Source organism: Rhinolophus sinicus, linkage group LG09 (assembly GCF_036562045.2).
Source record: "Rhinolophus sinicus isolate RSC01 linkage group LG09, ASM3656204v1, whole genome shotgun sequence".
Taxonomy (NCBI): domain Eukaryota; kingdom Metazoa; phylum Chordata; class Mammalia; order Chiroptera; family Rhinolophidae; genus Rhinolophus; species Rhinolophus sinicus.
Genome location: NC_133758.1, coordinates 86,795,571 through 86,822,315, shown reverse-complemented (window position 1 = coordinate 86,822,315; position 26,745 = coordinate 86,795,571). Strand labels below are relative to the sequence as shown.

Genomic DNA, 26,745 nt, shown 5'->3' with positions numbered 1-26,745 from the left:
AAGGGTTTGGCAGTCCACTCCACTGGAAGTGTTTCAAGTACCTGGTATCTACTGGTAATCTAACAACTAACCTGTGCCAGTGTACAGTGGTCACTTAAAAAATGCTAGTTAACAGATTTGTGTGCCTGCTGTCTTTTCAGTTACTGATTTCTTATCTGTAGTTTATCTTCCCATTATTCTTCTACATTTGCAATTTTAATAAAGTTGAAGCTGTGGGATCTTAAAAAAAAACAAATCAATACTTTTCCTTCCATCTTCTAAGTTCTTCTAGCTGTGTTAATAATAAAATTAACAGAGATAGATTAACAGGAGAAAATCAAATTTTTAATACATATCCATGGAGAATTCACATAAGCATGAAAATTCCAAAGGCAGTGAGGCAACATTTGTTATATATGACATTTTTGGGCAAAGGAGAAAGGGCTGGGGGCAGATTAGATTTCAGAAGTGAGAATGGGTGATTTACAGGTAACTGAGGAAGAACTGGTACATATGGCAGGGAAATTCTTGTTGGGCAACCTAGAAACAATGGGACATAGGGGTTATCTAGCTAACGTGCCTGGAATCTTCCTGACTAATGCTGGGGTGAAGATTCTTAAGGTGGTTAAGCCAAGGCTCCCTTCAGAAGGCAGGTTTTTCTGTCAGAATCTCAGGCAGGAAAAGGGGGAAGGGTCAAAGGTTCTTTCTGAGCCTTGTTTCTTTAATAAACAGAGTAAAATCAGTATCCCAAAAGGCATCTAAGGGTGGCAAAACTTTGGTTCCCTTCAAACCTTTCTTATCTATCCTTAATTAAAAGAATAAGGGAAGATGTAGGAAACCTATATTTTAAAAATCTACTTTGCTAGCTTAAGTTGATTTTCTGATGATTTACAGCTATAGTTCCCATTTTTTTGGCCAATGGTCTTCCTATCCCCTTTTCAATCTTTTCCCCCTTTAAAGGCAATCCCCAATTTAAAATGATTTGTTTTTTTTAACTTAGTACACTTTTTCTTAAAAAACAAAACAAACAAAAAAACACCCCAAGACTTTGGATAGAGCTCAACATGCTGTTTAACCCATGGTGTAATTATAATGCAGAATATTTGTAATGCACATTGTTGCTCGCTCGCTGGTCGTGAAAGCATTCAGGAGTCAGGTAGAAATACAGAAGGAAGATTAATTTATTAAAGTAAGAGGATGGTCGGCTGGGCAGAGTCTGCTGGAAACTACTGCCTCAAGTCTTTGTTTGTCTCAAGTTTTATATTTTCTAACCAGGATGTAAATTGCTTCAGCCTGTAGTGGAATTTTCTGTTGAGTTTGGTTTATAAAATTCTGCCTTCAGTATTGGTAATTATACAAAAGAGAGATAATGTAATATGATGAGATCTTTTTTTAGGTGTTGTTTTTTTTTTTTTTAATGATATCAGTTAGTATTTAAGAAATAATAGGATATCTATCTAGAGTCTTATGGAGATAGAGAGTATGATTTGTCTCTAGTTTTAAAAAGTTGTGGTTCTTTTTCTCGATGCAGCATCACTCTTGTGGCCATCGGCCATGAGTAGAGCTTTTTTATGACTCAAAGTTTAAAAGTTGGGGGAGGTGGTGGGACAAGAGAACTAATTTTTCTGTCATTGGGCAGTATTATTTAACAGGGAAGGGAAGAAGGAATAGGGAACAGGATATACAGGTGAAAGACATTTTCTAGGGTGTAATTAAATTAACGGTTAGTAGAAGGGATGAATCACACCTGGTAAAATATATTGGCTCCCTCTGATAAGGGAGAAAATCTCACCAGTTGTCAGAGTCACCTTGGGCAGTTCAAGTGCTATTTGGAGTGAAGTATGAAGGGGTGGACAGATACTGTGTTTCCCCGAAAATAAGACCTAGTCTTATATTAATTTTTGCTCCAAAAGACGTCTTAGGGCTTATGTTCAGCGGATGTCATCCTGAAAAATCATGCTAGGGCTTATTTTCTGGATAGGTCTTATTTTCAGGGCAACATGGTAAGTGGATGTGGAAATATAGGCATATCACTTACTGAGTTAAGTTCACAATTAGGAGATCCTATATAGTTATCTGCTTTTGGCAATATGGAGGCAGTGATATATGCAGAGGTGGTATTTATAGGCTAAATTCATGATAACAATACAGTAAAATTGCTAATAAAATCTTTAATAGGTTTTTAAAGCCAGGCAGTAGCCTACTTGTTTGAACAATATTCAATCTGCCAGATTTCATTGGAGCCAATGAATTTAAACAGGCTCTTGGCAAAGGCTGTAGTGAGATTTGAACCTGAGTGAAGAGCCCAGCTGGCCTCAGAACAGATGCACTCCCAGGAGTGCCAAGGCGGGTGCTGGAGCCAGAGTGGGCATGGAAGGTTCCCTGTAACCGAAAATGGAAGAAAATGGGAGTGTAGAGTGACAGGCATTGGAGAGAGAGCTTTTTATAATCAGAAAAGAAAGTCTGCTCCAACTTGCCAGGCAAGACCATTCGGTCAGTTAGGCAAAGGAAAAACTAGAACTTGGGCCTCTTTCTACCTTTTTACTGAAGGTTTTTAGAATATAAAATTAGGTAATAATTAATTCTCCTTTTAGATTGTGTGAAGAGCAATTTACATAATTGGGGTAGTGAGGCTTGGATTGTTTTTTCACTGACCATCAACTGGCGTATTAAGTAAACTCTTTATTCATGACTCCTTCATCCCCTGCCTCGCTAGTAGTTTTCATACCTTCAGTAACTGAGGGCCTCCGAGTCTGTGCTTCTGGCTGCCAAAGCCCAAGCAGCCACAGGCACTGTGCATCCCCAGCTGGTGCCTCACTTGCCTCTGGGCTTTAAAAGCTGTGTGCTGGGTCTTCTAGGACACACCGCACTAACTTTCTAGAAAATGTACCCTGGAGTCCACCACTTGTCATTTATGTCTCTCCTGCTACAACCCCGTCCAGCAGCCACTTTCTGTCTGGACTCAGAGCTTCTCCCCACAGTCCGTGCTCTGCAGTGTCCTGAGTGTCCATTTGATGAGGTCACTCCCTCGCCTGCATGAAACCCTCCCACAATAGCTGTTTCCCATGTGTGCTGGGAATAGAACCCACACCGCCTTGCTTGCCCTGCACATTCCTTCATCCCCTTCTCCCTGTGCGCTACCCTCCTCCTGTTCTCCGGCCATTCAGGTGCCTCCCTGCCTCATGGACCTTGCCCAGGTGGGCCTGCCTTACTTAGGACAGGCTCTTGCACTGAGGTCTCTTCTGTCCCAAATACCCTTCCTCCAGAACTTCCCAGGGCTTCTTCTTTTCATCGTTTGTATCTTAACGCCACCTCGCAGAGGCATTTGCTGACCACCGTAGGCAGAGCAGCTCCCTCTCTGCCATCCCCATCATTCTCAAGCTTGGCTGAACGGTAGAATCACTTCAGAGATTTAAGAAAAAAACAAATGGTTGCTCAGGTCCTCCTTAGACCAGTTAAGCAGACTCTCTGAGGAACACTGGTTTCATGCATTTCTCTATTTTATCTTCTACACAGTAGTTATCTAATTATGGAATCATCTTACCTTTATATTTGTACATTTGTACTCATTGCCTGCCTTCTTCACTAGAGTGCAATTCCTGGAGGATACAGATTCTATCCATCAGAATTATTTTCATGGTACCCTTATTGTCCAGGGTGTTGCCTGGTATATAATAGGTGCAGGGTCCATTGGGAGGGAGATGAAAGAGCTGGAAAACCCCCAGAGCTATTAAAGATGTTCAAATAATGCAGGCCAAAGCTCTTTTGATAAACTGGTGATCACAGGAGAAACTAGTTCTGTTTTTTTTTTCCTTCTTTTTTTTTTTTTTTTTCTTTTCATTCACAGATACTTGAACTTGGGTGGTCTGGTGGTTAGAGCTCTGGTTTTGGAGCTAGATTCTACTTTTATCTCTGCTATTAATCCTGGACAATTGTTTGGCTTCTGTTATAACACATGAAGAGGGGTATAAGGAGAAGTTATTTTTACTAAGCACTCTTGTGGTTAGGAACCTTAAGTAAAAGTGGTAATTGGGTTTTGATATGGTGCATTGTCTACATCCAAACTTCCTGAAGTCTGAACAGATCGGATCCATATGTGTAGTTGCTTAAACTGTCATAGCCGCAGAGTTGGCCTGGAGATCGAAGCCATGCGGGAGATGAAAGGGACCACATGGGGTATGAGCCACTGCTGGGCGAGAGTAAGCTACAGCAGGGAGGAAGAGAAGCACTGGAGGTGATGTAGCCTGGATAGCCAGAGGTAGTGTCATTGTTTCAATCATTGGTCCCTTTTTTCAACCCCCATGCCCCTATTTCTTCAGTCTTCCTGTCATTACCTAAGTTTAGGTCCTTGCTGTTTTGTTTCACATTTTTATTTTTGTTACAAAAATAATACATTATGTGTATTATTGAAAAAATTAGAAAATAGGGGAAGTAAAAATAAAAAAAATGCTTGAATTTCTAATAACGTAACTACCGAGAGATAATCACTGCAAATACTTTGGTGTACATCCTTCAAATTGTGTGTGTGTGTGTGTGTAAAATATTAATTTTTGTCCATTTTTAACAAAATGGGATCACTTCATACAAATATTTGTGTAACTGATACTTTACTTAATGACATGAATTTGTTTACAACAATTTTTAGTGTCGGATAGTATTCCTTTATTTAATCGGTCACCTATTGTGGCATATTGAGGTGATTTTCACTTTTTCACTTTCTCAACTTTGATGCTTAACAGCTCTGTAACTAAAAGTTTGCACACATTCATTATTTTTTAGGATAAATTCCTAAAAGTGGGACTGTGCTATCAAAGAGTGTAGGTATTCTTAAGACTTGCTGTGTTGTCAGATTGTCTTCTGGAGCTCATAGCACTATTTGCTTTTATCCCCACGTCATAAGGGGACCATCTTTCTTCTTGGGCCTTCCTGACTCTTCCTGGATTCAACCAACACATCTCCCCAACTCTAGGCTCTTCTCCTTCCAGTTCATTTTTCACTCCTCTGCTGGATTAAACGGCCTGAAGCACACATTCACTGTGTCACTAAAAATTTCAGACCTTTGTCTACCATTAGGACGTGAGCAGCATGCCTTCTTTCCATGGCACTTGTTCTCTCTCCAGCAAACCGCCACATCTTGTCCTGGCTCACCATCTGCTCCCTGGACCAGCAGTTCTGAGGAGCAGAGACTGTGCTTTCATCTGTGTATTCCTAGCACTGGCTTGTGCCCAGAACACAGAGTAGGCCCCGCAGCCCCACTGCACTTGGCGGCCTCTCCTTCCTCCACCTCCCGCCTCGACTTGATCACTTCTCACCTCTCCTGCAAGACTGACATTACCTGTCCACTTGGTCACAGCTTCCCTCTGACATCATATGTTTCTAATTTACCCAGCTTACCCTTTCTTTCAATAGAAAAATTCACTGAGTAATTTATCTCAAGTTCTCTTCTATTACCCCTTTTTCCATATCATAGTTTTTAGTCAGTATTTTCTATTGTATTTTAATTATCTCCAGGCTAAGAGCTATTGCTTGCAATGTTGAGAAGGGGTGGGGGTAGGACACCTAAAGTTATACTACTATAAAGAAGCAGTGTCATCATTTTGGTATGCATCCTTCCAGTATCTTTCTGTGGATGTGATAAGTAAGTAATCTTATATTGTCATAAGTTTCGTGCACAGATACAATCTACTGTTTTTTGGTTTTTTGTTGTTGTTTTTTATTGTTAGTTTCAGGTGTACGAAACAACATAGCGATTAGACATTTACACCCCTCACAAAGCGATAACCTCAACCAGGGGTTATTACACTATGTACCACTGGATGCAATCTACTTTTAATCCCTTTCCTCTTTGGCTAAGTATTCAATAATAGTACCGTGTTTCCCCGAAAATAAGACCTAGTCGGACCATCAGCTCTAATGCATCTTTTGGAGCAAAAATTAACGTAAGACCCAGTCTTAATATAAGACTGGGCATAATATAGTATAATGTAATATAGTATAAGACCGGGTCTTATATTAATTTTTTCTCCAAAAGACTCATTAGAGTTTATGGTCCAGCTAGGTCTTATTTTGGGGGAAACACAGTATTTAGTGTTTCAGCTGCTTTACCTGGACTTTAAAGGAGTTGTAAAGTTGCTGCTGTTATACATGGCTTTCAGAAGGAGAAAAATAGCTCTAGTCGTTTGGAAAACAAAAATGACTTGCTTAAAAATATCTCTAGTAGCATCAGAACCATAAAATAGAGTGGTTAGAAATCTGTTCTCCCCTGACCTCTGAGCAGTGTCGGCCTATGGAAATGTGACGTCTGTATTTGCGTCCATGTCAGATGACTCATGTCCCAATATTAGTTGCTGCAGGTGAGCATTAGTGTCAAATACTTTTCCTTAGATACTAGACATAGAGTTCATCAGAACTGTTGACGTATTTCAAAGGGCATCTAACATTGTCAAAGAAGTTAGGGAATGGAGGGTGGAGAGAGGAACTAAGTGAGCTCACCAACCAGGTCTGAACTTGATTAAGCTTGTATTCTTTGTTGTAATTTATGCTAATACCCATTAAATCTGTAAAGCAAGACTGAAGTACTGTTTATATGAAAAACATATATAAACGATTTTAGGTACCATGCTGTAAGTGAATATAGTCCTGTATAATTATTCTGATAGCCTTCTAGTCAGATTACCTGGAAAATCCAAAATGATCTTGATAAGCAGTAAGACATTATGATTTCATGGTTCCTCCGTATACCTCCTACATAGATGTACAGTACTCGTATCTAACAGGATTACCAAATTACACACCTTTGTGATATCTATAACATGCCTGAAATACCAGCGTATTTGTTGGCCCATTATGGTTAGGAAACCAGTTGGCATCACCAGAGGAGGATTTGTTTACACACATCGATAGCCTTCAGGTTTCTTGTACCATTTCGAGAGAGATGAGATGCTCTTTTTATTGCATCAAAGCCTTTGTTTACTCAGATCATTAGATTTTTTAAAAACGTCCGTTTTTCAGATAATAACACTGTGTGATTCACTTTTAACTAACCTAACGTCTGTGCCAGGATAATGTAGCGAATATGATTGTTTTGTGCCTTGACAAACTGCCAGCGAGTTAAATCGGTGAGCAGTGTGGCTGTGTGGTGGTTGGTGCCGGCTCAGGGTGGGTCATGGGGCCAGAGGAGTGGTGGCAAGAAGAAAAGCAGACAATCAGAAACACATTTCTCCTCTGTCCTGACTCTGTAGTCTAGAAAATGGTGAATATGCATCTCTGATTGAAATGCTTCTGGCAGTTTCATTTATAGCTTTAAGTAGCCTTTGTTTAAAAACTCCTGGATCTGTGTTTCCAATCTTGGCCTCTGTATTAGTTTGCTAAGACTGCCCTAGCAAAGTACCACAAACTAAGTGTCTTTGGAAGGAAGGAAGAAAGGAAGAAGGAAGGAAGGAAGGAAGGAAAGAAAGAAGGAATCATCTCACAGTTCTGGATGCTGAGATCAAGTTGACAACAAGATCAGCTCCTTCTGAGGTCTGCGAGGGAGAATCTGTTCCATCCCTCTTCCCTAGCTCCTGGTGGTTTGCTGGCCATCTTTGGTGTTCCTTGGTTTATAGAAGCATCACCCTGACCTCCGTCTTCATCTTCACGTGACCTCCCTGTGTGCATATCTGTGTCCAAATTTCCCCTTTTGATAAGGGCTCTAGTCATATTGGACTAGATGCTATCTCCACTCCACTATGAGCTCCTTTAACCAATTCTATTTGTGACAACTCTATTTCCAAATAAGGTCATATTCTGAGGTACTAGGGGTACATGAAGCTTTGGAGGAACACAGGTCAACCCATGACAGCGTCTGTCCTGGACTCACACTGGTCCTTTTGGTTTCCTGCTGGACACTATACTTCAGTGTCCCATTGGTGCCTCAAATTTAACCCAGTTGAATTGATCTTACTCTCTCACGTTTCTTCTCTCTTTTTCTTCCCCCCCCCTTTTTTTATTAGTAAATTTTATTGGGGGAATATTGGGCAACAGTGTGTTTCTCCAGGGCCCATCAACTCCAAGTCACCGTCCCTCAATCCAGCTGTGGAGGGCGCAGCCCAGCTCCAAGTCCAGTCGCCATCCCCAGTCTTTAGTTGCAGAGGGCACAGCCCACCATCCCATGCGAGAATTGAACCGGCAACCACCGCCGTTAAGAGCCCACACTCTAACCAGCTGAGCCATCCGCCCGCCCCTCTGAAAGCTCAGCGGCAGCTCGCCATCTTCAATCTAGTTGAAGCTCACTGGCCCATGTGGGAATTGAACCGGCGACCCTGCTGCCCAGAGCTCGCACTCCAACCAACCGAGCCCCCCAGCCGCCCCATCTCCCCCCTTTTTTTAATTCTTTATTTTTGGTGCTAGTATCATCCCATTCAGTTGCCCACGTTAGAAGTCTTGGGAGTAACTTGCCTATTTCCTGGTCCTCAGCCTCTGACATCCAGTCGCTACCAGGTTTTTTCATTCCTGTCTCAACTGTATTTCTCTAGCCTTTCCTCTCTCTTAAGTCCTGGTGCTCTAGCTCTGGTTTAGACTCCTGCTGTCCCTATAGCTGTCAGGCTGCCTCTCCACATCTCACTTTTCCTCTGTTAAATTCATCTTCCACATCAGTTCCCTTTCTATAACAAAGATCTGAACTGGATATGTATCAATCCCCAAACCTTTAGTGACGTCTCACTGCCGATGAGAAAGTCAAGATCCTGTAACTGGGCCTTTAAGAACCTCCACGGGTGGCTGGCATGACAGCTCCAGCCACTCTTACTCCTCATGACCTTGTGTATGCTTTTATACGTCCTTCTCGAAACACAGCACACCCCAGCGGTTGGCACCTCTGTCCTTTGCTCTGTTCTTTCTTCTGTCTGGAACATCCTCTCTCTGCCCTTTTCTCCCTCTTCCTGTATCAGCTGGAATCCTGTCTCAGTCAGATGGAAACCAGGACTCCTGATGTTTAGGCCAAAATGCCAGAAGCCAGTAGTTTCACCTTACACAAATCATTAACTTCTAGTTTCCTCAAAGGTGAAATGAGGAGATTGAAGGAGATGCTCTCTAAGATCTTTTCCACTTTAAAATGTATTTAAAGGCAACACCTCCATGAAGCATTCCCCAGTTCTTCTAGGCAAAATAAATCACTCCTTCTTTTGTGGCCCTGAGTGCTTTATTCCTTCCATTTTGACACTCACCTCTTGCATGCCGGGGTGGGGGGTGGGGGTGGGGGGGGGTATACATGCACATGACTGCCTCCCCTCCCCCGACAGGTTGTAAGCTCAGGCCAGCAAGGAATGTTTGATTTAAGATTTTCCCTTCTCATCTGCCTACCCCTGGTTTTACTTGCACGTAGATGCTCAGTGAGACATACTGTGTAGTAAGGGATAACATGTTCTGGGCAAGTATTCCTGTATAACACATGCTCTTCTTGAATGTGCCCATGCGTTTGTAAGGATGTGTTTTGGGTGGCGAATGACGTAGGGATAGTGCAGTGAACACACCAGGAGTTTTTCCTTTCTTTGTGACATTGTTAGAATCAAGCGATATTCTGGGAACAGCTAATTGAACTTTGTTAACACTTACTTTGTATAAAAATGTGTTCTATCAGATGTTTAGAAGTCATTAAGTGCTCTGTGAGACATAGGAAAACACTCCCATTTTCTCCCTCCTATATCCTCCAGAGAATTGGACTATCTCAATATATCATTGAAATAGTTGGACATTTAAAATCCAAAATAGTGGCGAAGGACATCTCTAGGAGAGCTTTTGTGGGTTTGCTTACTCCTTTGAAAGTCAAAGCATCTGTGGCCTGGCATGCTTTTCCTGTCTGATAGATTTGATCATGTCATGACCTTGCTCAGAAACTTTCAATCACTCCTTGCTTCCTAGAGAAGAAAGACCAAGCCCATTTCTGGTCCTGTACTTCTAAGCTTATTTCACAGTGCCCTCTTTTACACGCTCTACTGTCCCGACAATGTCAGCTCCTTATACACTCCCTAGCTTTTCTGCATGTCTGATTTATCTATATCCTACCGCTCGCAACATCGTCCCTAGTTTAATCCACATGTGGTCAGTAGATATCAGTAATGAATGAATCTCTGTCAACCATTTTCACATGGTTTATAAAGGTATTAATGAATGACAAAGCTGCTCTATTTTGCTGTTACGCAGTCACATCTTCATCTCATGTATTAAGCTTTAATTCTAGATCCAACAATATGCCTGAAACAAAAATAATCTGTTGAGTAAAACGGTTCCATTTGAAATTATAATGCATCTAATGTGTCACCATGTCCTCAAACCTGTCATGTCTTTTGGATTCTGTACATTGTTATTTCAGTCCACTGTAGGTAAAAGGAAATGCTAAGTGTTTGTAAATGTTTCATGTTTGAATTTTGTTTTTTGACAGTGACATTTTTTTTCCTTAGTGCGTATTTGTGTATGCTTTTATTCCCCACAAGCTACTGACTTTATGCTTTGTGCTTGTTTTATGTTGCAGATTAATATCCTTTCAAGAATTTGTAGCATTTGAATCTGTCCTGTGTGCCCCGGATGCTTTGTTCATGGTGGCCTTTCAGCTGTTTGACAAAACTGGCAAAGGAGAAGTTACTTTTGGTAAGGGGTGTGAGTGTGTGCACACCTACGTAAGCAGGATGATGTGAGCATTTTTTTCCTTTTCCAGTAGTGAACCGTATGGAAATGCTTTTAAGAAGATAGCGTATCCCTTTTAACAAAGATAACAGTGTTTGGGGGCTGCAGTCTAACTGTGTCAGTATCTGAAAAAATAAGTTTCTGGCTTAGTAGTTCTGATACTCTGGCTCAGTGTTAAGGTGAGTGAGGATGTGGCATGGCCTTTTCACAGAGTTGTAGAATTGCGAGAACAAGATATGACTTCTGTTCTTTCCCCTCACAATCAGTAGTGCTTTCCATGGATAGAATGAGGAAGTTAAGAACTGCCTAAGAAGCGAAGGTATTCATGTACCCAGTACTTTGTGTCCTTACTTTGTCCTCATGGAGTAGCTTGAGGTCAGAGGCTCTGCACACGATGGTCATTCAGAGTGAGTGGTACATGAAGAACCTTGTTCTTCTAAACAGCACATTCCCTGGTAGCTGGGTTGGCAGTGCCTGGGTGCTGCTGCCATCTTTATTTTGAAACGCAGAACCATCTTCATGTAGATTATCTACAAAGCTGCAGAAAACACTGAGGTCTTTTAAGTATTATAAGACAGGGAAGACCAGGAAATGGTGGGGTTGTGGGTAAGTTTTTTTTTAAAAAGAAACTGGCTACTGCACAGATAGATTTGACAGAGTCCTGCGTTTCCCTGGGACTGTGTAGTGTCCAGCAAACATTGCCTGTGTGTGAGGTCTAGCTATACACAGCACTGCCCATGAAGAATTTTGGAGCCCTTTTGAGCCTAGGGGTTCTGTGCTCAGGGGAGATGGCTAATGTGCCCATTTTAAGTGTATTTATTCCTAGTTTTCAATTTATTCGAACCTTTTGGGCTTGTCTTACCAGATGGATTATGAGAAACGTACAGATGGAGAAAAATGCAGATGGCGTAATAGCACACCATCTATTCTGGGATAGTTCTGGAATGGATGTGGAGAGACTTAGGTACTTCCACTTTTGTCTCTGAGTCAAGTTAACTCTCCTCTCAGGTCTTCCTTTTCCATATCAGAAATAAAGATAATAACTACGTAAAGTATAGATAAGAGACCATAATAGATTTATTCTAGCTGCTGTCCCCTTCTCCCATCCATTATTCCATGTTTATTTGACATGAGTTATTTAAGGCTAGAGCAGCCAGGGCAGAGGCACAACACATATTTGTCTAGTTTTGTTTCATATAATCTAAAAACTCACATGCTTTTCATTAACATTTCATGAGGATTATTTAATATTTTAAAATCCCTAGAATAAATTGTTTTGTTTTTCTTTTCCATCACCTAATTCCTCTTAGCATCACTCTAACCACAGCTTTTCAATGGAACACCAATAAAAATAAAAGTCCTCATTAAAATCTTCCAGTAATAAATGAGCAGCTAGCGCATGGTGGTGCTGGTTTACCTAGTGGAAGCCACTTGGATGAAAATGTTATGAGAGAGTTTCCTTGGGATGAACAAAGAAAAGCCTGGAAGTTTGAGTGAGTTCATCACAGGTGTGTTCTCTCTCATCTTCCTCCTTTCTGAGGGAGAGCTGGGTTGGAGAGATTGGGGACAGAGGATTGGTCTTCACATGTCTTACTTGACGCTGATCAGTCTTCTCTTCATGGGCATGAAGTGTCAAGGGATGTTGGTGCCACCGGCCACACCACTGGCCTGGTGGAGGAAAGAAACCAGAGACTTGCACCAGTGCAGGGACGGGTATGTGTGTTAGTGTCGATGGAAGAAAAGAACATGTGAAGATACAGGGTGTAGGAGACCGGAGCCATCTGTGAGTTGTAGAAAGAAGAACAGCGGCAGGGGAAGTCTGTTTCTGCTTTTCACTAGCGGTTTGTTGATGGGTAGGCAAGACATTTCAACTCTCTAGCCTTTTTCCCCTTATTTATAAAATCAGGGTAATAACCTGCTTTACAGGACAATGTAAGGCTTAAAAGATCTACCACATACAAAGGTGCTGTCTGGGAAACAAAGGCCTTCATAAAAATAATACTACTAAAAGAAAGTACTTGAGAGAACAAGGGAGGGTGGTGGTTTTCTTCTTCCGTCTCTTCACTACCACCCGCCTCTTTTTTCCCTTCTGTATTTTTAACTTGCAGTTTAACCACTGGCCAGTTCACCAGTCGTTTGCTTGCCATCTGTTCTGTATTGAACAGTGCCCCATCTCTGAAGTCATTAAGAGATTGAAGTAAGCAGTTGGGGCTTCCAGGGAGCTAAAATTCCAGTCACTTCATCAGTTACACACATGTGACCATTGTAGAAGAATGTGCAGCCCCTCTCCCAATACCCTGCTTTCCACAGGTAGTTTGTTCCAGCGTCTGCCTGCCTCACCAAACGTAAGCAGGGTGTGTCCTGTATCCCTCATCCTGTGGGTGTCATATAAGGTAGCCTGGGCTTTTCTGAGCTCTTCATCCCTAGTTAGGATTAAACGCAAAGAGATCTGCATAGTACAATGAAGATACGCAAGTGACCATCAAATTGCAAAATAATAGCTGACTTAACATTTTTCATAAAGTAGGGGAGGGTCATCCAGTGGAGGTGGGTGCTGTGTAACAGGCTTTGGCCCAAGTAAACACAGTCATGGTGGAGGAGCCCTGGCAGCCTAAGGAGTGTTTCAACAGCAAGTATCTTTTAGAAGAACCTAGTAATTAGTATGTTTTCCAGGGAATTCATAATGGGGTTGAAAAAAATTAAAAAAAAAAAAAGTTGGGCAGAAAAGAGGACCAACCTACTCAATCCTGGTCTCTCTGGCCCATAGTGTCAAGAGAATCCCCATCTGTGACCTGACCTGGCTGTGTGCCCTTATGAGGCTGTTTCATTGTCCTGTAAAGCAGGTAGATGCAATGGCACTCTTAACCTCTGGCTACTTCCTCAGCTCCTTGTAAATCTGTCACCCCAGAATGAGCCTTTTGTATTTCCGAAGGCCATCTGAATGTGCATCTTTGTCAGGGCTAAGCATATGGAGTGGTGAGAGAGGAGGAAGGGCTCCATTTTACCTCTCAGATTGGCTCAGTCCTTTGGGGTCATGGGGTGAGCATTGTGTTCGCGTTATATGGAAGTTCATCAGGGGCTTCCCGTGGGCTGGAGGGAAGGCTGGCTGCAGATCCCCCAGGTCTCCCGCCTTGAATTTCATCCAGAGGAGAGCAGTTACACTCTTCATCTGTTTACCTATTGGGTTTCCACATAAGAGCTTGTTTGAAGTAGGGTTTCTCTGACTAAGCTCAGTCAGCACCAGTGTTTGTCAACAAGCCGGCAGTGGACTTGCTCCCGCTAACACTGATCCCTACATACACAGCACACAAAAGTCTGATGGGGCGACGGGCAGATTATCAAGTGTCACATTTCCGTGAAATCTTGTGTTGTTTTCTCTGAGGCCTTGCTATGTTTACCATATTTTCATTGTCTACATCCCTCCCTGTGTTTGCTACAATGAAAAGATCTTGATTAGGTCAGTTTTTTTTTCCTTTGATCAGTTCATTATGTTCTGTTTCCTTTGAGGCAGTAACGCTGATGTTCTTGTTCTCACCATGTTTTCTTGTTTTGATAACTCGATATTTATAAATTTATAAATGCATTTTAAGATATTAACAGGTGTATAACAGGATATCAGTAAACATAGAAAATTCTAGTTAATAATTTGCAAATCAGTATATGTGGAGAAAAGTATTTGGTTCTAAATATTTTTATTTGTATTTTTGGCCTGATAGTGACGTTAGCCATGGTAGTGATACTTTACTTTTAAGTTTTTACGTATATTTTATTGAAGTATAACATACATGCAGAAGAATGCACAAATTGTCAGTGCACATCTTCATGAATTTTTGCACAAATATGTACTTATCTTATCCCCATCCAGATAAAAAAGAGAAGGTACCACCACCCACAGTTCTCTTCCCTGTTACTGCCCCCCAGTTAAAATGATGACAACTCATATCTATCACCCTCATTTTGGTTTTGCTTGTTATTAAACTTAATGAAATGGAATGATACTAAATATACACTTTCATTCTGACTTCTTTGGCTCAAATTTTATTTGTGAGATTCATCCAATTTTTGGTCATAGTTTTACTTTTTCTTTGCTGTATCGTATTCCATTGTGTGGCCTTTCCCAGTTTGGGCTGCTGCAAATAATGTGCTTTTATATATATATATATATATTGTGTGTGTGTGTGTGTGTGTGTAGGCATTTCTAGGAGTAAGATTGCTGAGTCATAGAAAATGTGTTTATTTAGTTTCAGTAGATATTACCAAGCTGTTTTCTAAAGTGGTCGTACCAGTGTACATTCACACCAGCAGGGTATGAGAGTTTCAATTATTTCACATCTTTGCTACTGCTTAGTATTATCAGTCACTTGTATTTTAGTGATATCTCTCTATGTGGCTTTAATTTGTGTTTCCTTGATTACTGATGAGTTGTACAACTTTTAAAAAATAATTGTTGGCCCTCTTGTCCCTCTTTAGTAATGCTCATTTTCTAGATGCAAGGCCATTGTGGGTTATAGATTACACAGATACCTTTACTCTGTCACTTGCACTTTCACTCACTCGATGGAGTCCTAAGACACATGAGTTCTTCATTTTAATGTAGTACAAATTATTGGCATTTTCTTTTATGGGTAGTGCTTTTTGTGTCCTGTTTAAGAAATCTTTGCTTACCCCAAGGTCATGATGATTATTTCCTATGTTATCTTTTATTGTTTTCCTTTCAAATTTAGATTTTTGTCTTTATAGAATTTGGTGGGGATTTTTGTTTATTTATTCTTGCATGTAGTGGAGATAAAGATTCCTCCCCAGTCCCCTATGGGGATGTAGTTCACCCAGCACCATTTATTGAAAGGATCTCTCTTTTATTGCCCTATAGCAGGGGTGTCCAAACTGCGGCCCGCGGGCCAACTGCAGCCCGCGATCCATTTTTTATTGGCCTGCAGCAAATTCCAAAAATATATTTAGTTTACTTAAATAAACCAGGTGAGGCAATACGTACTTCACCTCGAGTGAGTGGCCCGGCTGTTTGTGTATTTTACCACATATGGCCCTTGCTGAAAGACATTGAAAAAAGTTTGGACACCCTGCCCTATAGTGACACTGCTGTCATAATCAAGTGTGGGTCTGTTTCTAAACTCTATTCTTTTATAATTGTCTATTGTGCACCAATGCTATACTATCTCAATTATTGTACTGCAGCTTTTATAATGAGTCATAATATCTGGTAAGCCCTCCAACTTTATTCCTTAAGGTTATCTTGGGTATTCTTGGCCCTTTGAATTATCAAAACAATTTTAGAATAAGTTGTTAATTTTCACAAAAATCCTGCTGTGATTTTGAATGCATTGAATATTTCCAGTACCTTTATGTACACCTATGTGTGTGTGAATTTCTGACTCCCTTAAGGTTTTTTAAAATATTTAAATAAAAGCTTATTTAATAACAGATAGAAAGGCCAGAGTAGAAAGAGAGAGAATAGTTAGCAGGCTATTGTAGTAACCCAGGTGAGGGATCATAGAGGCTTGGACCAGAGTGAGGTAAGGGGTACTTTGAAGAGAAAACCAACAGAACCAACAGGGTTGTCTGGTGGTTTGGGTGTGGGCTGTGAAAGAGAGGAAGCGAGAATGATTCCAAAGCCTTTGGCCAGGTCAACTGGAAGGGTGGAGTTATCAACCAAGATGGGGAGGGCTGCAGGCTTGGTGGGGGGTGGGAGGAGGCAGAGAACAGGAGCTCACTTGGGATGCCTTAGTTTGATGTCTATTGGCTATCTAAGTGAGGGTGTCAAATACGCACTTAGATAGATGGGTGGGGATTTGGGAAATAGTAATGGTTATCAGCAAACAGATGGTGTTTGAACTGGGTGAGATAAAAAGAATAAATAAAGACAGGGATATCTCTTGAATGCTTACTGTGTTGTAAGACTGGAGATAACAACAGTAATAAGACTGAAAAAAGTCCTCTTAAGCACACCTGCATTTTAGGGAGAAAGACAATACATAAATAGATAAATAAATACATAAATATTAATAGTTTGATGTCAGGATAGCTTGTAGGCTATCTGAGCAGACCCGGAAGAGTGTCTGAACAGTGAGATGACATGATATGGGCTGTGTTTGCAGCAAGAGTTGGAACTATGGGGGTGTGGAGGTGATGGGGACTTGGGAGAGGCTGTGCAGGCGGAGGGTAACGGAGGCCTAGACTGGACTCATATCTCTGGACCCCACCAGAGCCGTTCCGAGAATGAGTCATTTTTATGCCTTGGCCCCTAATTGGCTGTGGGGTGAAAAGGGGTCAAAGGAAAGGAAGAAGGACCCAGTAGTAGTACTGAGCTTGTTCTGCTCCAGAGACGTGGTTTTATATGATCTCTTGCGAGAAGGAAAGTAACCCTCATTTTTATCTTTAAGTTTATTGATCTCTTATTACATAGCCCCCCACCCCCACCCTACCCACCCCGGCTAAGCACTTTACATGTTATTTACTATTTAATTCTCACAACCTAAGAGATATATACCATCATAATTCTCACTTTTCTGATGGGGAAATGGCCTTGGGGAGGTTAAGTAACTTGTCCACAGTCATGGAGTCGCCTGTGGTAGAACCAGGGTAGCAGCCTGATGACAGCCCAGTACTGTGCCTCCCTCTGGTGGGGGTTATGCCCGGTGAGTCGGGCCCTTCCTGCGTAATCCAGATAGGTGCCAGTTAATCCATAGTGGTTTCAGTCTGTATCAGATGTTAGGGGAAATTAATAATTTTTCCCAAAGAAGCAAAGAACAATAAGCAAAAGCATTAGTTAAGATTTTGTATATGTGACCATAGTGGAAAGTAATTACAAGGAAGAATGTACCTGGATTAGAGTCTTCAGTAGCTATATAGTTGCCTTGGTTACACAGACATCCCGGTCATCTGCTGAAATGCACTTGACATGGGCATTACCCAGGAAGCTTTATCTTTTGATGTGAGCAGAATTCTGAGTGAAGGGGCAAATCATAGAGTGGTGGGGTGGGGTGGGGTAGGGTCGGGTGGCGGGAGGGGTCTTTGTGCAGGTTCAGGGTAGTAGAGGGGGCCCTTGATTGAAATGTGCAGCTTATGAGACATGGGCGCTGGGGGGAGTGGGTGCTATGAGATGGAGCACCCACCGCAGATCCTTGAGCAGGAGTTTTTATTTAATAGGAATGGCAGTTGGGTGTCTTGAAGAATTCTTTAGCGGACAGGGGCAGAATCCGAACGATGTTTGGAAAAGATGGTTTTGTTGTGTCGGTTGGAGTGGGGCAAAGCGGGAGGCACATGCGCCTGTGATGATTGTGTAGTCTTCCCGAGCCACTGGGAAGCAGGCCAACGATCACTCCCATGTTCTGAGTGGAGGAGCTCAAGGTCACGGTTTTTATTTAAAGGACTTACCTGGCCTATGAGCAGGTTAGTGCAGATAGGTTGTGAATGGTAGTTTCCTGAACACTTTCGTTTTCTAACTTTCTTATTTGATGATGCTGGGAAGCTAAGCGATTTTCATTATGAACTTTAAGAAAGTGTGTGTGTGTGTGTGTGTGTGTGTGTGTGTGTTTTAATCACTATTAATCTGATGTATTTAATGCACCCACCGGATGGGTCTTCATGACACTAGTTTAGCATTAACTATTCCTGCTTATTGATACTTCTTTGGTTGTTGTATCTGCAGTAGATGACAGTAATAGTCTAGCTCAATAGTGATGGAGGATCTGAATCTCACTTTTGTCTAGTGAAAGTCACAATCAGACCTCTTGAAAATGCGAAGTGTGTTCTGTACCACAGCAGGTCCTTAGGTGGAAATCTAAAATTTTTTGTTTGCATAAGGCCATTGCGTGTTTTTCTCTTCCTTTGACTTATCTTCTTCATTACAGTGAATTAAATTTCATGAAATGTTTTACATGCAATTTTAAAGTTATTCTTAGTACGTAAACATAGGCACCCAATTCATTGTCTACGAGTATGTGCGGTGGTGGTGGTGGTCGTGTGTATGGGGATGCAGTTTTCAATTCAAGTTTGAAGTCGGGTTCTCAGCTCGGGGGTTCTGGATGAGTTATCAGGGAGTCCCTGCAGGGCCACAGTTGCTAGTAATATTTTGTCTACATGAGCATTTGCTTTTAGCAAATCTCAAAGAAGTCAGTGATCTACCAAAAGATAAGAACTGCTTTTTATAGAGGGACAGTTGAACGAGTGGACACATATCTTATTTAAGACTTTTCCAGCATTGCTGTTAAAAACTTCAGTTGTAAAGTAATCTACATCCTATGCCACCTTTGCATAGACTTCAGCTGGCTTGCTGCATCAGCTGTCACTTGGCCTGGAATTCAAAAGTTATGTAATCCAAGACTAGTCTTGTCTTGCTCTTTTATTGGACACTACAGTGGCCTCTTATCCTTTGATCTTCACATATTATAAGTGTGCGTACTTGAAAGTGGTGTTTCCTGTTTATGTTAGTAAATGTTGTATGAGAAAGGATTCTCCTCGTAGACAGTCTTAAAGCCTAAAAGTTCTGAGACGTCTCGCAGAAAAAAATAAATCTACTTAACTTTGTCAAATTCATTTGAATAGGACCTTTTTTGTGTGTGTGAGACCTAAACAAAATCTACAGAGCTGATGAGGCAGTTTATAATGTCCTTCTGTAGTTAATTCTATGTATGTCGGTATTTGGAGGGACCCTTTCTGTGTTTCACATTTAGATTCTGTCCAGGAACACCTACTGTGTAGAAAAAGAACTTAGTATACTTTGGGAAAATGGACAGGTTAGATGACATGAGGAAATACAAGCCAATACTTCAGTCATTTTGATTCAAGTTGCAGAAAATGATGAAAGTTGAAAGTACGGAAATGACAAGTTTTGAAGGTAAGTACCCACATTTAATAATAAATAAAAAAGCTAGAGGAATGTAAATATTGGACTAGAAGAGGACAAAATTTTAGCTGTAATATTTCAAGCTCCCTGGAAAGAAGGTCATTTATTTATTATCTTTGTAAAGACACTTAGAAAATGAAATATTCAAAAAGATAACTGAGGGGGGAAATGGTTACGAGTCAGAAGGAGTATTATTATTTGGGCAAAATTTTTTGTTAATCTGGATTCTGATTTTGGTAATTCACAAAAATAATGTGTTACTTTGGTGAAAGAAACTTATTGCCCTAAATTTTATTTTATATTATTTTTGGACCTGAGTATATTGTTTTACACACATTTCAATAGAGAATACAAATATTGAATGAGAACAGTGTGAGTTTTGGAAGTAAATAACCTCCACATTGATAAGAGTTGTGGCATGCCTGCTTTTTTATTGAGTGTCTTGCCTGAAATCCTAGAGACTGTTCAGAAGCTGTTCCAGTTCATTGGGTCAAAAATCCACTATTTACGAAAAGCTAAATACGGATTTGCACGATTGACCATAATGGCTTCAATTTTGAAAGATAGTAGTATCAGAGAACACTTCCAGTTGGGGGGATAATTTGAGAATCGTCCATGCTTCAAATGGCTAAAATATTGCACTTTTTGCTACTTCATTACTCCATTTTAAAAATGGGGTGGGGGGTGAAAAGCCTATTGAGAAGGTGGAAGAATGTCAATTGGAGAGTAAATCACAATAGCCATGTGAAGCCACTGCTTAGTTAACCTTCCTTTAGAAGACTGTCGGTGTGGAGAGGTCAAATTGGGGGCTTCTTCCCCTGTTGTGCATGTTTAAGTGTGTGTAAGATGAAGGGAGGAAAGAACTTGTAAATAGAAAAGAAGGTGTGGAGTACAAAAAGCCAATAGTAAATCCTAAAACTTGGAGCACTGGGGAAATTTGACTGTTTTAAGCTACATTGCTCATTAAAGATAATAAAATTATACCATTATTTTTTCAGTGTGAAAGAGATAAAAATGCAATTTTTCTAAATTGGAAAATTTGCTGTAATCTTGCTGCTAATGACTGATTTCGTCCAACAGTTGCAAGGCAGTTTTTGCTCGGATAGGTCGATAAAGGAAATAAAATCAAGAACGTACTGGAAGTTCTCAGAGAAAATTGCAGTGTAGGTATATGTTGAGGGTGGATAGTTAGACATTTTAATTGAAATAAAACAATTCTATACTAATATGGGATCACTGTGGGTGTACATTTGTAGTACATCTGCTCTTGAGAGCATTTATGTAGGGTTAAATGTATGTTAATGCTTTTGCAAGAAAATTATTTTTGATAACATCCGTCTAAGGAAACCAGCTTAGGAAATTGGTTTTCTAAACAATGTAGATATTATACTTGCATTTAGAGAATAAATTAGGATTCTTTGTACTGCTTTACAAATTTCAAAGAGTTGAAATTTTTGGGTTATATTCTTCTCTAGTGGTGAGGAAAGTTACCAATAATTAACAAAAAAGATGATTAAAGCAAACTTACACATCTGGAGAGTGACCACAGTCTGCTCTGTGCCTCTAAACACCATTTTAAATGATTTACTTTTGATATTATGAAAGACTGCTAATGATTTATTCTATCCAATTGAAAATAACTTTTTCTAGTAGATAGATTGAAAACATCTCGCTTGGCCTTTCTTGCTGTTGATTTAAATAATGCATGTGCTAGAAGATTGTTTTCGAATGCTAAATATCTGTCAGCCTTTAACTTTTTTTTGTTGTTAACCAACGTTCACTACAAAGACTTAAATAGTGTATTAATCTTGAGGATTTATAAATCGACCAGATTTTAGAATAGGAAGGATTCTTATCAAGAAGGCAGACCCTGGGTTCTCATTGTAATAGTGTGGGGGTGTTCATTACAACTATGGGCTCCGTGGCTACTTCTGAAATCTGCTGTATCAAAATCTTTGGGCGTGGGACTTGGGAATGTATTTTGAATAAGCCCTCCAAGGGAACCAGGTTCTCACTGCAGTTGAACCATGGCTGGTACAGTTTATGGCTTTCTTCCATGGATGTGCAAACAGGCCCAGAGAGAGGAAGGTGACTGGTTTCGTAGGAATCACAGCTTTGTCTTCTGGCCCTACTAGGAAGATGATGTTCTTTTCTAGCATGCCACATGACCTCATATCAGGGTATCCCATCCTTCTCTAAGTACAGAACTGGGAGGGTTTTAAAGTAGCCCTAATTTTCACATACGCCAACATCATATATGACTTAACTGTACTATTCAGCTCAGCTTGTCTGTGTGGTCTGTCTGTATGTGCTTATTTTTTGAAAGATATGTATCACCACTGTACCTACATGTTCAGAATAATGATAATAAAAAGTTTACAGGGGCTTATAGCAAACTCCATTTTAATGAGAAGGGTTGCGTGTGTGAAGTACTTATTCTGTACTTATTCTGTCTTAATGGCACCCATTTTCCCCTAGCACTTCCTTGAGCGAGTCTGAATTGTAGCCAGAATACTTCTTTCCTCTTCAGACCCTTAACTGTGATTAATATCAAAAGGCACTTGTCAAAAGGGTTTGAAATGGCAACCTTGGTATCGGAGCGTGTGGCAGTAGAGGTAGGTCTGCATCCACTTACTACTCCATTATGTTATTTGACTTACGAATTCAACAATTTGTCTTGCTCCCTTCCTGAAAGACGTTGGCCATATAAGCTGTTGTTAACCATATCAGCAGGGTGGAATATTATTGCCCTTGGAGCGAAACCACAACTTTCTGTGAGGATTTAGCACACCTTAGAAAAAGCACCCCAGTGAAGCTGTGCAGAGATAAAGTGCAATGACTGTTCAGCATCTTTCCCTTTGCCTCCGAGAAGGATTGCGTTCGGGTTTGATGGAAACATCCTGTTAGTGTTTATTGTATTGATGAAATTTTTAGGATCCATGAGTGAGATAGTATTATGGTTCAGTGCTTGAAATAATGTAGCTTGATGAACCTTTTTTATTTTAATGGGAAACTTGTTTTCGTTGATTTGCAGCTTCCAAGAGTGAATCTTTTGGAAATTAAAGCGCATTAATGTAGTTACTCTGTATGGAAACAAAAACGTAGAAAGTTAAAATTTGCATAAGTGAAGACCTTGATGATTTCAGATTATAGTGTGGTGGAGGTTAAGGAATAAGAGCCCGCAGAATTTGTAAAAACAAATTCAGTCTAACCACTTAATGGCATGTGCAAGTAATTTGCCAATTAAATATTTCTAGTTATCTGAAAGATCTTCAAAGTAAAGAGTGGAGGTTCTTAATCTTTGTTAATTTCATACTTTCAGAAACATAATAGAAAATTACTTAGTTTTTGATCACTTTTCATTCAAAATTTTAATATATGAGCTAAGAGAAGGGTGGATTTTTAAGTATTTGAGGAGAATTATTGCTTTTTTGAGGAATGTATAAACTGTGATGTTTCCAAATCACAGTGTCTGACACTTCTTTTTATCATTTGTAAATATTTGGTGCCCAGATAATTTTCATTATAATTAAGGCTTTAGATTTTGGAGTTTTACCATTTTAATGGCCACCTACTATGTTTAGGACATTGTAGTAGGCTAACTTAGATCCAGATCAACCCTCTAAGATAGGTATTTTATTCTCATTTTACAGATTGAGAGAACTGAGTCATAGTAAGTAATCTGCCTAATGTCACTCATTAGTAAGAGGCGGAGCTGACAGTCCCAGGTTTTCTTTAAAAGAGCTTTATTATATCCATTTAAAGTACAGTTCGCTGTTTTTTGTGTGCACAGGTACTCATAGATTTGTGCAACCATCTCCATAGTCAATTTTAGAACATTTTCATTGCCCCAGCTAGAAACCACATACCTTAGCAATTCTCACTCTCCCCTCCCGTTTCCCCCCCATTCCCTCAGTCCTAAGCAACCACTAATCTACTTTCTGTCTCTATGGACTTGCCTATTCTGTACATTTCATATAAATGGAATCATATGATATGTAATGTTTTGTGACTGACTTCTTACTACGATGTTTTCAAGGTTCTTCCATGTTGTAGCATGTAACAGTACTATATTCCTTTTTACCGATGAATCACATTGTTATGGATATACATTTTGTGTCTCCATCCTTCAATTAATGGACATTTGGTTTGTTTCTACTTTTTGGCTATTATGAATAATGCTGCTGTGAACATTTGTGTACAAGCTTTTGTGTGGATACATGTTTTCATTTTTCTTGGATATATACCTAGGAGTGGAATTGCTAGGTTATATGGTAACGATGTTTATTTAGTTTTTTGAAGAACTGCCAGCCTGTTCCAAAGTAACTGCACCATTTTACATTCCCATCAGCCGTGTATGAGCGTTTCAATTTTTTCACGTCCTCACCAACGCTTGTTATTAGCGAAGGTGAAGAGGTATCTCATTGTGGTCATTTCATTAATGACATCTTATCATGCATTTATTGGGCATTTTTATGTCTGTTTTGGAGAAATGTTTACTCAGTTCCTTTGCCCATTTTTAAAATTGGGCAATGTGTCTTTTTATTGAATTGTGAGAGCTCTTTGTATATTGCAGAGTCCTTTATCAGATATAATTTGCAAAATTTTTCTCCCATTCTGTTTTATTCACTTTGTTGATGGTACCCGTTGGAATACAAATGTTTTAAATTTTAATGAAGTCTGTTTTACGTATTGTTTTCTTTTGTTGTTTCTGTTTTTGGTGTCGTATCTATGAAAACCTTTCTTAATCCAGAGTCACAAAGATTTTTGCCTATATTTTCCTGTCAGAGCATCACAGTTTTAGCTCTTATATTTAGGTATTTGCTCCATTTTTTGTATATGATATGAGATAGGGTTCTAAATTCTTTCTTTTACATGTGGATATCCAGTTGTCCCAGCACAATTTGTTCAAAAGACTGAAATCTTTCCCTATTGAATTGTCTTGTCACTTTTGTTGAAAATCAAATGTAAAGGTTTATTTCTTGACTCCAAAATCTGTTCCGTTTATCTATATGTCTGTCTTTATGCCAGTATCACACAGTCTTGATTACTGTAGTTTTGTAGTAAAGTTTAAATACAACTTTGTTCTTATTTTTCAAGATTGTTTTGGCTATTCTGGGTCCCTTGAATTTCCACATGAATTTTAGGATCAGCTTGTCAGTTTCTACAAAGCAGCCAGCTGGACTTTTACAAAGAAGCCAGCTAAAGCTGTAGATCACTTTGGGCAGTATTGCCATCTTAACAAAGTTACGTCTTCCAATCTATGAGCATGGAATGTTCTTTTTATTTAGGTCTTTATTAATTTCTTCCAATAATGTTTTATGGTTTTTAGAGTACAGGCTTAGCAATGCCTTTTGTTAAGTTTATCCCTAAGTAGTTTATTCTTTGCGAGGCTATTGTAAATGGAATTGTTTTCTTAATTTCATTTTTGGAGGTTGCTTATTTTCAGTGTATGGAAATACAGTTGATTTTTATGTCTTGATCTTGTCTTCTTCAACCTTGCTGGACTCGTTTATTAGTTCTAGTAGTTTTTTAGTGGATTCCTTAGGACTGTCTATACACAAGACCATGTTATCTGCAACTCAGCTTTTAAAAAATGACAACTCTCTTCTCTGCAACTGTACTCTGTAGCCTAGGAAATTTTAGCTTAGGGAAAATTAGTTGACTTGGAAGTTATATTTAGGAAAGAAACAATTGCCACTTTGTTATTGTCTTTTTGTAATCTAAAAAGAAAAATACAGCAGACTTTTAGGCTGAAAACATTTTTGGAGAAAGCAAAGTCCCACAAATAAACTAGAAGGATTCTTGAGCTTATTTGATGAAGTCTTGCTTTAAATAATATCATCATTATTTGGTGAAATTATGGGAACTATAGGCCTTCCAAACATAGTTTATTTGGCACAGGCTGAAATAACAATTATACTTTAAGAGATAAGCATTCTAATTTGTTTTTATTTTCAGGAGGAGTGGGTGAGCTATGAAAAAATATGACTTTAAATATCCAAAATATATATCTAGTGCTTCATTCATATTCCAGTGCTAATTCAGTTTTGTTTCTTTGCCTAGAGGACCTCAAGCTGGGGGTAAGATTTTTAAGACCTTGTGTTTTAGGCTAGGAGAGACCTTCTAATTCTTTTTAGTTAGTGAAATATCTGCTAAGTCATGCCTATGTACGTGTATGTATAAAAACTATAACTCACCAGCTGACAGTTTTCATATATATATATATTTTTAATTTCACTGAAAGAGGTAAGTAACCAAGAATCCTAGAAGTTTTTGGATTTCCTCTTTCCTCTCTAGGACTACAAGTTTGGTTTGGAAAGTCAGGGAATGGTTAAAGGTTTAGTGATAGCATTGCCCTAAGGTTGACTCCTGGAGTCTTTCATGGTAAAACTCATGGAGTTTTCCATGGGAGCCAGAGTACAGAGCAGAATTTGAAAATCACTTTGGTTTTCAATTTCTGATTTTCATAGCCTCACAAGGCACGGAGCAATCTGTTAAACAAACAAATGTTAAGTGAGAAAGCTATTTGTATTGCTTGAAAGGAGAAAAGTTTATTAACCTGAAGTGATATTACAGTGACCTCCAAAGTGAGGAGGGAAATTCCCAGAACCCATTGTGACTGTTGGGCTTATAGATATTGCTTCTATTCATGAACCTACAAGAAAATGTATAGGCCCAAGTATTTTAGATAATGAGCGACCCAGAATGACTTATTGGAGCAGGATGAAATATTCAGAGACTTATGAACCTATAAAATATTTTTGGAGAAAGTGTGTGAGTTTTCCAGAGTGGCAAAATTTAATATTTTCATTTCTTAGGAGTTGATTAGCCATGACAATGAGTAGAAATGTTGGTAGTCTTCCTCTTTACCAGTCATACTTCTTCCCGCTCGGCATATTATTTGATTTATCCAGTTAGAAGGGCTTGGCAGTCTTTTAGTATTTGAGTACATAAACCTCTGTTGGCAATCTTATGATATTTGAGTACATAAAACAAAATTTATTTATAGAAAATAAATTTTGCATAAATTGTACCAAGTGTAAAAAACTCCAGGTCTTTTTTTTTCTGCAGAGTCCCTTGACTATACTTCCCATAGCAACATTTTCCTCATCATAAATGTAGCATCAAGTCCTTGGGGTTTAAAAATATTATTTGACGGTGGCAAGTGATGCCAACATCTCTAACTGCCTGGAGCAGGATCTGTCATGTCTTAGTGATGCCAGGTGGCTTTGGTCCAAAGC

The 26,745-nt window shown here is 39.6% G+C and overlaps 1 protein-coding gene across 2 annotated transcripts in view; it reads left to right on the top strand.

The window, feature by feature from the left end:
• SLC25A13 (solute carrier family 25 member 13) overlaps positions 1-26,745 on the top strand; it is a 174,966-nt gene that overhangs the window by 59,130 nt on the left and 89,091 nt on the right. For both annotated transcript variants that reach the window (XM_019729757.2, XM_019729758.2), the window contains exon 4: positions 10,487-10,602. In XM_019729757.2, the coding sequence (XP_019585316.2) occupies positions 10,487-10,602 (116 nt within the window). The remainder of the gene's footprint in view (positions 1-10,486; positions 10,603-26,745) is intronic.